The following is a 14,330-nucleotide window of genomic DNA, read 5'->3' on the forward strand; positions in this document are numbered from 1 at the left end:
TTCAACAATGTGTATGGAAATATGGTCTTCGACCACGTACACCCAACCTATATATTCAAGAATGATTATCCAGATAACGGAATGAAGAAGGCAAAAGGGAAGACAACATTTGAAATGACATGTATTTAACAGTTCTGCGTCATGTCAGGCTATTCATATAAACAGTTAATTATAGCTTCCTGGTTTCTTGTAGTTTAACATTCTGGTAAATAACAATGAATTTTAAGGGGGAAATGCCAGTAAATCGCTGTATCCCAGTTCTTGCTGTTTAACCGTACCGTGGACAGGGAGTAACAATAGCTCCAGCGTGGAAGACTTGACAATGTCCACACCATCGTTTCTAAATCCACTTGTTTTACAAACTCCTGCCTAGGTCTTTGTTGCAGGATGATTCACAGGGTACATTTTAGAAAATATTCAGTTGTGATATTTGATATGGCGTCTAACGGCCTGACTTAGAGGGAGGTAGCTTTACTGTGTATGTGTTTATGTATAAAGAAAGCCTCCTTTCCCAGCTGACCTGTAACACGGAAAGGAGCAAAGTAGCATCGCTTTCTGTCTGAAATATGGCATATTGTTATAGCTATGAAAATGTGCTTTAAAGCTGAAGTGTTACTGGAAACGTCAGAATGGAAACTTGCTCTATCTGCCTCTTATAAAAAGACAGAAGGAGGTAGGCTGACAAGGCTCCACTTTTTGTCGGTTTTCAAAATGGCATCCTATTCCCTTCATAGGGCACTTATTTTGAACAGCTGTTGGGGCCTTGGGAAATGTAGTCCACAACATATTTGTAGGGCATAGGGTGCCTCTCTAGCTGTCCCCAGAGTAATAGGAAACACTGGGCGGCCCGGGTGGCTAATCCCTGTAGGTCATATTACACCCAGTCTCACAGTAGTGGGATGATAGGCATCAGAAAGGACTGGTAAAACAGGTTGTTAGGTTTTTAACCAAACCAGGCTAAGGAAGGAGGGCTGTAAATTGTTGTACAATTGAGTTACCATGTCACTAACGGGAGAGTCAAGAGGCGCTTTGCAGCCCCCTTTTATTGCTTGCTCATTCAAGCTCAAGGATTTCTTGTTCAGAATTAGTTTACGCTAACTTATATAAAGTCTTCCATAGCTTGTTAAGGCCTCTATGTGGTGCTTGGCTATACGCTTATGTTACCTTATGTTCTCTAGTCTTTGTCTTCCTGGGGAGTCTTTCCCTCTCCTGCTCCGTGTTTGCTTGACCATGCTGATTGTCGAGGAAGGAGGTTTGAAATGCCTGGGAGGGACGCTGCGGTGTTCCAAATGGTTCCCTGCTCCCTACATAGGTTACCTACCCTGTCAGGCAAACCGTGGGGAAGGCTCGCTCTTGGATTAGTGCGCTGAATAGGACAGGTCTTGTGGGAAGCCAGGGTATTCATCACCAACAGTTACCAACAACTAGATCACAACAAGAAAAGCATCCATGTCATCAAGGAAAAGCCATCCTTTCCTTACCCTCCCTGGCTTATTATAGCCTTTAATCTCAGACCAGACTGTGCCCCCATTCTCTGCTGCTTTGCACAGCAAGCCCTCAATGCAGATATTTACTTAGCCTCCATGTCAAGTGCTTAGCATTGTGGCAGTGTTGCTACAGTAAGGGCATTATTTTCTTGTTTTTTTACCACCCTGTATTTTTTTATGCAGTCAGGGGCATGCTTTGTCATTGAAGCAAAACACTTTGTCAGCTTCAATGCACTCCACTCTCTCTTCCTGCTAAATCTGACAGATGAGGGTTTAGTTGGAACTAATTTGATTTAACCAAAGATCCTTGTAATTTAAAAGGCAAGTATAGACAGAAAATGCCACGTATTAGTTGAACCATTTATTGGAAACATGCACATCAGTAATTGTTTATAAATCATGGTGTTAGGTTCTGTTCCTCTGGGTGCCTACACATTATCATGTATACGATACTACTAATATCAGTAAGACCGTAATATCATTAATAGCAGTCCCTATAGGCAATGAGCAAGGTACGCAGTACTGATTCCCCCCAAGAAACGGTAACACAGAACCAAACAGGTGGAGGCAGGGGTGGTGAAAGGAAACACAGAACCAAACAGGTGGAGGCAGGGGTGGTGAAAGGAAACACAGAACCAAACAGGTGGAGGCAGGGGTGGTGAAAGGAAACACAGAAGCAAACAGGTGGAGGCAGGGGTGGTGAAAGGAAACACAGAACCAAACAGGTGGAGGCAGGGGTGGTGAAAGGAAACACAGAAGCAAACAGGTGGAGGCAGGGGTGGTGAAAGGAAACACAGAAGCAAACAGGTGGAGGCAGGGGTGGTGAAAGGAAACAGAACCAAACAGGTGGAGGCAGGGGTGGTGAAAGGAAACGGAAGCAAACAGGTGGAGGCAGGGGTGGTGAAAGGACACACAGAACCAAACAGGTGGAGGCAGGGGTGGTGAAAGGAAACACAGAACCAAACAGGTGGAGGCAGGGGTGGTGAAAGGAAACGGAAGCAAACAGGTGGAAGCAGGGGTGGTGAAAGGAAACACAGAAGCAAACAGGTGGAGGCGGGAGTGGTGAAAGGAAACACAGAAGCAAACAGGTGGAGGCAGGGGTGGTGAAAGGAAACACAGAACCAAACAGGTGGAGGCAGGGGTGGTGAAAGGAAACACAGAAGCAAACAGGTGGAGGCAGGGGTGGTGAAAGGAAACACAGAACCAAACAGGTGGAGGCAGGGGTGGTGAAAGGAAACACAGAAGCAAACAGGTGGAGGCAGGGGTGGTGAAAGGAAACAGAACCAAACAGGTGGAGGCAGGGGTGGTGAAAGGAAACGGAAGCAAACAGGTGGAGGCAGGGGTGGTGAAAGGAAACAGAACCGAACAAGTGGAGGCAGGGGTGGTGAAAGGAAACAGAACCAAACAGGTGGAGGCAGGGGTGGTGGGTTTGTTCACAAATGCATGCTAGTAAGACCGGGGCGCATCAGACTGAATTAGTCGGTATACCAGACATAGCATGATAATTTGGTCAATTGCTTAAATATTTAAAGTAATAATAAAATAATAATTACATAATTAATAAAATATATTAAAATACTTAGTTTCCCAAACTCAACAAAAAAGCATTCATAAACCTGTGGATGTCTTGTTACATTACAAAGATTAGTGTCTCTTCATTGAATTGCCGAATGTTTTTTAAAAGGAAAACACCTAAGCCACTTCATGCTAGAATGACTTGCCTCAATCATAAACACTCCAGAGTCTTTTGGGAGTTCTTGCAATGAGACATGTGTATAAAGCAACACTAGGGAAGGGAGGAACACAGGCTTACAGAAAAGAGAGCGACAGCGAGCTGTAGTCTGGCAAAATGTGTGGCCCCGTACCATCCACCTCAGGGGTCTCGTCCAGGCTCTGCCCTGCACTCATCTGCCTTCTCTAACCTTGGACTCCTTAACTGGGGTCACGGTTATTGACGATGAGGTTGGAGTTTTAGGCCACATGACCACAATGATTAAAACTATTGATCTGGGCACTAAGTGTTTATTTGCTCATAAAAAATTACATTAGAATGAGTACAAATGAACATCAATGCAATATAAAGTAAAATGAAGTGTGGCCTTGTTAGTTTGAGTGGTCTGGCCACACGCATGTGCACTGCAGCCCGAGTCCTTTATCTGGACTATATGATCTGTATCAGGACCTTCCACTTCTCTGACTTCTTCTCCCTAACCTTTCCTATGTTCTTCTCTCATTTCCATCTCCTTTCTCAACTCCTTTGTCCTTACTCATTTTTCCTTATGTCCTTTTACCCCGCATCTTCTCTCATTCTCATCTCTTTTTTCCTCATCATTTTTTTTTCCTTACCTAATCTCTTCTTTTCCGTTACCTCTCTTCTCATGTTATCAGTTCTCCTCATCTCAAATTTTTCTCGTCTCTTATATCTCCTCTCCTTTTCTCATCTCCTCTCTTTCTCCACTCATCTCTTCTTTCTACCCTGATCACATCTGGTTTCTTCCATTCTCTAACTTGTCTTTCTACTCCTCTTGTTGGGATACACCTCTGTCTCTGATCATCTCCTTCCCTCTATCCATTATCTTCTCCCCTTCTCCCACCTCCCTCGTATTCTCCCACCTCCCTCGTATTCTCCCACCTCCCTCGTATTTTCCCACCTCCCTCGTATTCTCCCACCTCCCTCGTATTCTCCCACCTCCCTCGTATTCTCCCACCTCCCTCGTATTCTCCCACCTCCCTCGTATTCTCCCACCTCCCTCGTATTCTCCCACCTCCCTCCCATTCTCCAACATCCCTCCCATTCTCCAACATCCCTCCCATTCTCCAACATCCCTCATATTCTCCTACCTCCCTCCCATTCTCCCTCCTCCCTCTTTTTCTCCAACGTCCCTCCCATTCTCCCACGTCCCTCCCATTCTCCCACGTCCCTCCCATTCTCAACCTCCCTCCCATTCTCCCTCCCATTCTCCCACCTCCCTCCCATTCTCCCACCTCCCTCCCATTCTCAACCTCCCTCCTATTCTGCTCTCATCTCTAATTGGCCTCCAGTAGAGGGTTTGATTCCCGCTAGACACTTACGACTCACTATTTCCTTTTAACCTTTCTTGTTGTCTTTTTTCTTCTCTCTCTTTGGCTCTCCCTCAATTCAAGTGGTCTCACAGTTTTGCCATCAGAGACCATCGTTCTTCGAAGGGATACTGTAACTTTATCTAATGATAGCTGTAGGTCATGACACACAAACACACACACAAGCAGTCAGACATTTAAGATCAATGTGAAATACTGACTTGAAGCAGTATTACTCCATTCTTTTGTACATTTTACAGCAGTCTCAATAAACCAGTGGCGTCATTGGTTGAACTTTCCAGGCACTAAATTTGTAAAATACTACTGTGGTGCATATATACATGAAGGGAAATCCACGTCTATGTTGGATGTTTTTCAGTCTCCCAACATAATTATTAGGGATGAGTGGAGGTGTTTCACAGACTGAAAAACACCCAATACAGCTGTGGATATTCCCTTTAACCTAAAGATGTTTTTCATGACTGACATTGTAAAGGTCATGCATTTTAGTTTTGCCTAACACCTTCATGAGCACAACCTATATACAGTATTTTTATTTGCATTGTATATATTACATGGATTTAACTTAAGAGATGCTTTCTAAATCAGACTGGCTAATAGACCCTATTTTCGGCAGTGGTTTTGGTTTTCGGTTTCATGGAAGTATTGGGTATTGTTATACTAAACTTGGTATTGCTTTCCAAGTCAAAATGATTGTACAACATAATGTTTTGGATCTGTTGTAGATGTGAACATACTGAGTAGTTTCTTTGAGTTGGATTGATACTGGATACTCCCCTGGTGGTAGGCAGAGACATCACTTAAGTAGATTTCTCTTGTTAATGGCCTCTTGATTGGATAGATCCTCTTGAAAAGCCTGATGATACTTCCGCTTAAAGTCTCTGGTACTTTGTGTTATACACTGAGTGTAGGTTATATCAAATTAGGATACTACAATATCGGGTTTAGGATAAGCCCTAATTAGCACTTAAAGCTGTTTCATGTTTGTCCATTGTTCATGTACTTTTACCACATCCTTTAATTTGTAATTATAATAACCCATCTAGGATCACAGATTAATCCTAGTCCAGGACAAAAAAATCAAGCTCATTGTAGATCTAAACCTAGTGTTTATAAATTTACTGGTGAACTGAACAACAACAGAGTTAGCAAAACGCATTTTGTCCTGACATAACATAGGACATTATAGCACTTACTACTTTCTTTCAATGTCTAAAAATGTGTTTTCGTTGATGTTGCATTTTATGCTAGGCATTGCAGATTCCCCACAGACTTTAAATGGATTATTTTGACCATATGTGATTAATTAGGGCCGTTTTGAAATGTAAATAACCACGTTCTTGCACTAGCAGTTAGGCTAAGAGTGATTTCCTGTTGTACATTTGCTGTCGTACAATTGCTTGATAAATTGAACTTTTTCTGTGCGTATTGTTATAATGTAATATATATTGGATATTTTCTAGGCAATATTTATAAAATAAGGCCACAATTTATTTGTCTACAATGCTCTCTCTCATCTTCATCCGCTTATCCGGTATCGGGTCGCGGGGGCAGCAGCTCCAGCAGGGGACCCCAAACTTCCCTTTCCCGTGCCACATTTGCCAGCTCTGACTGGGGGATCCCGAGGCGTTCCCAGGCCAGTGTCGAAATATAATCTCTCCACCTAGTCCTGGGCCTACCCCGAGGTCTCGTCCCAGCTAGACGTGCCTGGAACACCTCCCTAGGGAGACGTGCTGGGGGCATCCTTACCAGATGCCTGAACCACCTCAACTGGCTCCTTTCGACGCAAAGGAGCAGCGGCTCTACTCCGAGTTCCTCACGGATGGCTGAGCTTCTCACCCTATCCCTAAGGGAGAAGCCAGCCACCCTTCTGAGAAAACCCATTTTAGCCGCTCGTAATCGCGATCTTGGCTTGTCCAATCTGACTGTAATTTGTGTTAACTTTGGAACAATGTTTTTATATATATATAAAATTAACCTTAGTCTACAATTATAATATATGAAAACCTTGCCAGAAACTGCTTTCACAAGTGCAAATGTGTCATTTAGTTATTTGGTTGATTTATTCCTTTAGGCCAGGCAAATTGTCATATAGGTGATTGCCATATTGTCATATAGGTGATGTGAAACGTCACTGAAAAAAGTGTTTTTTGTGGTTTTATTGGTTTTTGACCTTGTGTTCCTGGTTCTCTCTCACAGGCAGTTTCCCAGATGCTGATGGCTTACCTCTCCCGCTTCTCAGCGATCGCTGACAACAAGATCAACTGTGGACCCGCCCTGACGTGGATGGAGGTTTGCGTTTGTCTGGGTTCATGTCTGTGTGTGTCCTTCTGTCTGCCTGTCTATTCATCTCCCAGATGTTCTTCTGTTTCCATGTTCACTGACAGTTGATTTGAGAGAAACTCACTAACCCAGTGGACTCTGTCTGCAGCAATAGACAGTGAATATGACACTGACATGACTGCGTGTATGTAATTCCAGGTTGATAACAAGGGGAACCACTTACTGGTCCACGAGGAGTCCTCCATCAATGTACCTGCCATCGCTGCTGCCCATGTCATCAAGCGTTACACAGCCCAAGCTGCTGATGAGCTCTCCTTTGAGGTGACGGCCAAGAATAGGGAGAACTGAAATACATTTTTACACACATGTTCAAGACACGAGTAATGGCTGTGCTTCCATGCGATGAAAATAATCAATGCTTTTTATCAGCATGTTGCTGTATTGATGGATGCCATAGCATGTTTTCTGAATAAACAATATGCAGAGAACATGTTGGAGTTGTTTTTCTCAGAAACGTTTCTTAGCAATTCTAGTAGTTTCCGCATCTCTGAGGACTGTATAAACAGGAGTTCCCTCTCAAATAGACTTGCAGCATGACGCTCACTCGCATCTTTTGCAGTATGCTTGATCCAGCACTCTCTTATCTGTCTGTCCCTTCTTTCTGTTCCTTCCTCTGTCCTGTTCCTTTCTGTCCCCTATCAGGTTGGGGACATTGTGTCGGTGATTGACATGCCCCCGAAGGAGGACACGACATGGTGGAGGGGCAAGCACGGCTTTCAGGTTGGGGTCCCAGAACAACACAAACATATATACTTTGTCTCAGTGTAGGACCTGGGGCCAATAGTTTTGGCTGGAGACTTCACCAGGCCAGGTCTTCTGTTATGCTTCAGTGTCTGTCTTTTTCATGTTTGGTTTGTCGGTTTACAAGTGACTCACCAAACCAGCTCATCCTGTTCATTTGGATATTTTTTTTAACAAGTTAAAGATACATATCTATTGTGTCATGTCTGTTGATCCAGTCCAGCTGAACTTCCTGTGCCCTTTGGACTGACCCTAAGCAGTCTTTGGTCATAGCTAAAACACAGCATTTCCTCCCACACAATTGGCTCTCTAGTCACTGAAAAGACTGATTCAGGCCAGCTGGGAAGACAGCAGTTTTGGACAGGGCTTGACAACATGTTGTTATTCAAAACAAGGATGATCAGGAAGTTCAACTCAAGACCCTCGGAGGCTAGTAAGCGGCTGGTTTGTTGTACTGTAGATGCAGCCCTGATTCAGGACATCCTGGCCACCAAAAGTAGACCTAAAACGTAGCTTTCTCCTCCTGTCCCTACTTAAATACTTCAGTGTCTGTATTCAAAGCAGTGTTTGAATGCCTATCCAAGTGTAAGGTGTTGTATTGCAGGAATTGTTTTAGCCAGTTTAGCTCATGAAACGCTGTCCACATTCTGCCACTGTACTGGGCCCTCAGTAAGTGTGTATATAATTGTAAAAAGCGGACAGTAATTTGTGTGGTTTTGGCTCAAAATAATAATCTGTCTGTTTTTTCATGACTGTAAGTCTTGGTGCTAATCTCGTAATAGACAATGTTGGTCCTTAAAAATATCTGCTAGCACAAAGCAGACATCCATGCCCTCCCTCCTCTTTCCCCTGGAGGGCAGTGAGACAGTCCTACTCAGTCTGTGGCTTGAGTTCAGATAGGAGGCTGACATCTGACTGTATGACAACACACCAGCCTGCCTTCAGAGACTAAAGGAGAGAGCAAGAAAGGGGGAGCGAAATATGAGGGAAGGAGAGAGAAAGCTGGCGGAGCCTAAAGGAAAAATCTAGAGAGAAAATCCGACCATGGAAAGGGTGAGCTTCTGAAGTTGAATGCTCGGCGCGCGTCGTAACTTTCTATAGAGCTGCACTGTAAGTCCCCAGACAGCTGGACTTTGGATCGTTATGGCAGTCACGTTTAACCGTCAGCCTTTCTTATCAGTCATATTTAGTACAACATGGAGACGGTTAGTTTCGTAAAGCGTGATGGTTATAAATTCCTGAGCAAAAAGAGGCGCTACTTCCACAGTGTCTGTCAGTGTAGTCTGGGTGTTTGATGTGTTCGGCATCAGACACATTAAGTTGTACTCCTCGCCGGTAGGACTAGATTCGGTGGAAGGCTTTGGACTTCTTTGCAGCCATCCTTATTAAAACACTTCTATCAAATATGTTTATAATAAAATATGTATAAAATGTCTTCCTTCTATCTCCATGAGTGAATCCTTTTTCTTTTATACAACCAATGCGATTTCTTAATACTTACAAAGAGGAAGACAGTTTGGCCAATAGAGACATGCTTTCGCGAATGTATGCACATTTTAGATCCACGATGAGTAATTTCCCCGTTTTTCTTATTATTATTCAGTTGTTTTACTTAGGTTTTGAAGCGGCGCACACTGGGAGACAAAGGACAGCTCTGCTGTTGCACCCTAGGCGATGCACAGGTGGATTTAGATGGGAACTGAGCGGACGGGAGAGAGAGGGAGGCATAGTTGCTCTTTAAAGAATAGCCAGTCCATCTTATCTGTAGCAATTACACTGTAAAGTATCCCACTTGACTGCCTGTCTGGACTGCAGCAAATAGGAAAAGACTAGAAAAGGTAGCTTGCTAGCAAGGTTAATTTAGAGTACCTTTGCTGTGCTTTTTCCTCAGTTTCATTGCAATTAAACTTCAGTTTACCTGTTTGTTGCCTGTTGTAGCCTTTTCCTAATTCGAATAACCAAATTGTTTAACTTCTGTCCACTTGCTTCATAAATGAGATTACTTTTAATGTCTGTGTTCGATAATCAGACATAACTGCTACTGTGCATGCCATAAGTTGACAAGCTGTTAAGGCACACGATTTTGATTGAACACTGCAACAATCACATCAGTGCCAAGTGGCATCCCCTGGTCAAAGTAAAAATACACCCTTTGCTGGCTGTGGGACAGATTTTTTTGATGTGTAAATCAACTTTAGAAATACTCCCATATTCTGTTAATCATTTAATGATACTACACTATTACTTTCTCTTTTGTTTCCTCTAACTATTTTTTACACATGTACACACACCCAACTCCTTTGCCTCCCTCAAACACACTCATGTGGATGCTTATCCTCTCTGCTATCTCTCTCTGTTATGTGTCCTCTCTACCCAGGTTGGCTTCTTTCCCAGTGAGTGTGTGGAGCTGATAAACGACAAGGTGCCACAGTCCGTCACCAACTCAGTGCCAAAACCAGGTACTGTACTTCGTCTTAAGCAGTGAGGCATTCGTGAATCACCTAGCGATCGCTCCCATAGTGTGTGGTTGGTTTTGATGGTTTAACGATTAAGTGTCAATTACGCCTCATTAAAAATGGAAACAATTGCTATTATGGCTTTGACATTGTTAACTAGATATTTCCTATGTCTTGCTAGTTATGTCTGACTGCTGGAATCAATTGGCTATGTAAAGTTTATTAAGTACACTATCCTGTTCAAATGTGCTAACATTGCTAACCTAATAGTCCTGCCATTTGACCATCTTCCAAACTGTATGCTGGACAACTTGTTGCCATGTGTTGGATATTTTTCAACAATTCTGCTATTGTATGGCAGAACGGGGGGTGAGGTGATGAGGCTAATGTCCCATAAATCCCGATTTTCGATGTGTAGCAATATATAACACTGTCTTTAAGCTAGAAACAACCTGTAAACAGCACAAAAAAGTAAATGTTCTATGAAAATCTTTGTTCTCTTGCTTTGTCTGAGATATAAGATCTTCAAAAGTAAATAACAACATTTTTATTTGACTGGTGAACAGCTAGCAGACCAGGTTAAAAAACAGCTACCCTTGTAGTTAACGCACACATCCTGTACCATTAAGGCCCAGAGCATTTTTCAGAATGCTTACAATAGTTCACTCAATGGCAAAAACACATGGGAATTATAAACATATTTTATAAAAATATATTTTAAGTGAAGTAAGTATTGGACTGAAGTGAAATCCACCCATGCTTATCTAAGATTTGGACTGAAGCCTGATCCACCCATGCTCATCTAAAGGATTTTTAGCACACATCTTTAATAGCTTTCTCTGTTGGTCTGTTATACTTGAAACTACAGTACATGTAGGCAGATTGTTTAGGATTCAGACTTTCTCAAACAGAAATGGGTAAAATGGGTTCTACGTTAATCTGATTGGTTGAAGCCTTTGTCAATTCCTGTATTATCCGTACTGTCAGAAGTATGCTAGTAACTCACTGTATTTGACGTCAATGCGCCAAATCTTAACAGCCTGACCAGAAAGAAACATGGCAGACTATTTCACTCGCCTCAAATCAGTTCTCTTCAGATACCCAGCATTTCATCTGAAGGCGCAGAGCCTTACGTGTCACAATACAGTGTGTATGATCCATTCATGTTCTTGGCAGCAGCACTGAGGTAGTTGATGACTCCAACAGGCAAATAGCACTTTTGGACCAACATTTTATTAATTAAATTTAAAAAAAAGAGATACTAATGGAAATAAATTTTAATTCAATGAAGTGACAGATTATGTACCTGGTTTTGACAAAAACATTGAGATGTGCTGGTTAGCCTAATGAGTCTTCTGTAGCTGAGTAACTTATTCTCACTTAAGCCAAAGGCAAATTTATTTCTATAGCACATTTCATATACAGTGATTACGCAAGTGCTTTATATGTTGAAAAGAGGAAGAAGGTGCCCTTAACATTGAAAGCACAACACAAGTGTAATTATGCAATTCGGATAATTTCATTACAATTTCCTATCTATGAATACTTTGCACCAAACCTGGAGAATGTCAACAATGTCATCAATTTAATGGATTAAGAATACATGTTTAAATGATGGGCACACAATAGATTTTCATAAAAGTAAATATTTTCAACTTCAACTGAACTGTGGGAGAGAGAATGGTGGGAATGGAAAGAATGTATTAATTATTGGCGTATATCTGGATTAAATACAATATTGCACTGTTCTCGGTGTAGAGATAACTATGGTAGGTTATCTGCAGTATGCAAACTAACTGTGCTGCGATCCCTTGCCTCTGTGTTTTTGTGTATTTCTTTGAAAACACAGCTGTGGGTTGCCATGGAATTACCTCACATCACAGTAATTCCCTGACAACACTCTGTCTGTCTGTTGTGTGTAAAAGCTTCCTTAATCATACTCTGGATATTAGTATACTGCTATATATATTGATTTTTAAGAATAATAATAGCATTGTTCAGCCTGAAGCAACAGCAGTGCAATTGTTCAATTCTAAGTAGAATAGTCCAGATAAAAATTGTTGAGTGAGTTATTTTTGTCATTCATCCTTTTTCCATCCTTCTGTGGTAAAGGACTGCTTGTCCATTCTATGGTTGTAATTCATTTTGCAATGATAATGAAAAAAATCCATAATACCGTAGGTATATCTTCAGAAATAGAGGAATAATGGTGTTTGACAGTATTATTTACCCATAGGTTTTGTCATTGGCTGTGCTGTTTATCTATTCATTTATCCCCCCGTCCGGATTTGTTGTTGAAATTGGAACACCGTTTAGATTTTGTGGCTAGGGAATGCAGTTTATTTTTCTAGTTTCCTGCCTGCTAAAACTCTTCACAATTTGCTGTTGTTATTCATGTATGTCCCACAACCAGAACAAATGCAGTGTGTATCACTTTTAAAATATTTGTTTGTGTTTGTAGTAGACTTAGGGATTAAATGAAAAATGACAAGTATGGCGGTATACCAAACAATTCAGATTTGTCAATACAACTGGGCAAGGTGTGCTTGCCGCCACCTTGCCCAGCCTCTAAACAGGGCAAATCTTCAGCCCAAAGGACAGACCAAGCCCTGCCAGACACCTTGGCAGCATAGAAGCAATTGCACCAACTATCAGCAGGATCTCTACATATTTGCCAGAAGAAATAAACTGAAATAATGAATTTATTTTGAAACAGTACTGTTGACACTTTATACCAATTACATTACAACATAAGACAAAAAATGACTATATCGCTCTTGAATCACGCCTTAACTTTTGCATATCTGCATAATGTCAATGCTACCAAACAATTTAGCTTGCACGCTCTCACAGTTTCTATAAAGTGGAGCCATTGAAAACATATTAAAAGGCTTCCATAGAGCCCTGTCACAAACACAAAGTACAGCCACAACATTCCGATAGGCATAATAAACTTTATACTGCTTAAACTTTGATCCTCACCTGGGGATGTTGAAAGTGTTCCATAAATATCTATTTATCAGTCTCGCTAACAATTGCTCAGTTCTTATGACTATTCTAATTAGTCATAAGTTAGTAGATAGTAGTAAGCCTATTACTGGCTAATATGCTGTTAAAACGGCCAGTGGCAAAAGCCATACATAGATGCTATTTGTGGTGGGGGTAAACCTAATAAGAAACATGAGTCAGTTTAATACAATGCTTAATGGTGTGTAGCAAAATACTCAAACTTAATGTGCAAAAAGTCTTGTTCATCCAAATAGACCAATTATAGTGTCAAAAATTATAATGCTAAGTCCTTTCCATGGCATGGTAATCATACTTCTATCCTGTATCCTGAATTGGGATTTTATTCACTATATAATGTACTAATTTGGCCAGAGTGACTTAAATATTTCCCATGCCATTTTGTATTTTCCTATAAGCGTTGACTTTGCTGATAATACTTGAAGACAAAATGTGCTTGCTACAATTGGGATATGTTGCTGTGATTTGATTTGCCTGATAATGTTCCCCATCAGAAATCATATTTCTAAACATCAGAAATAAAGCAGAAGATATAAAACAGAGGCTATTTGCTGTTTGACTGAACATTCCAAGATTTAACATAAAGCACCGTTAGCTGCAATGACTGCAAACAAATGCTTGCTTTAGTTGTTGGGATAGGCAGCCTGTAGGAACGGAAACAAGCTAGGATCGCAGGGAACACCCCTCAGTATTCGTAATAGAGAATAAAGTTACATCACCAGAATAACTAGGTTGTCTCAGAGGTTGTTACTGATTTGGGACCAAGGTTTTTGGTCCACAGAAGTTAAGCCAATTTTCCAAGCACACTGTATTATAAGCTTTGTTTTTAATATGGAAATCATTCATCATGCCGTGTACATCATCTTATGTGGCCAGCACTAAATTCACACATGGCACACTGTGGAAATGACTCCTGTTTGCTTGCCCATCCTGTTTGCTTTTGGGTGATCTCCTTTCTGTGAGTTGCCATTTTAGTCAGAAACCTGCATTTGTCTCGTTTATTGCATGACTTCACTCTGCCCCATGCATGTTTAATCTTGTTGTTTATTTCACTGTCATACCCTCTGCTCCAACCCATCTACAGCATCCCCCTGCTCTGGTCTGCCTCCTGCCTCCTGGAATCTATTCCCCCCCTGTGCGTGCTGGTATACGTTCTCCCGCCATTGCCCTCTCACACCTACAGGCTCTGTTCACA

General features: G+C 41.7%; 1 protein-coding gene across 5 annotated transcripts in view; it reads left to right on the forward strand.

The window, feature by feature from the left end:
• The window catches only part of arhgap32b (Rho GTPase activating protein 32b), a 168,336-nt gene that overhangs the window by 118,694 nt on the left and 35,312 nt on the right, over nucleotides 1-14,330 (forward strand). For 2 of the 5 annotated variants that reach the window (XM_013134594.4, XM_020048381.3), the window contains 5 exons: nucleotides 6,768-6,860; nucleotides 7,050-7,172; nucleotides 7,554-7,631; nucleotides 10,030-10,111; nucleotides 14,220-14,270. In XM_013134594.4, coding sequence (XP_012990048.2) covers nucleotides 6,768-6,860; nucleotides 7,050-7,172; nucleotides 7,554-7,631; nucleotides 10,030-10,111; nucleotides 14,220-14,270 — 427 coding nt within the window. Of the gene's footprint in view, nucleotides 1-6,767; nucleotides 6,861-7,049; nucleotides 7,173-7,553; nucleotides 7,632-8,535; nucleotides 8,706-10,029; nucleotides 10,112-14,219; nucleotides 14,271-14,330 lie in introns of those variants that run through there. The other 3 variants (XM_020048382.3, XM_020048383.3, XM_010893988.4) reach the window with 2 other exon arrangements.

This window comes from Esox lucius, chromosome 7, assembly GCF_011004845.1.
Source record: "Esox lucius isolate fEsoLuc1 chromosome 7, fEsoLuc1.pri, whole genome shotgun sequence".
Lineage (NCBI taxonomy): Eukaryota > Metazoa > Chordata > Actinopteri > Esociformes > Esocidae > Esox > Esox lucius.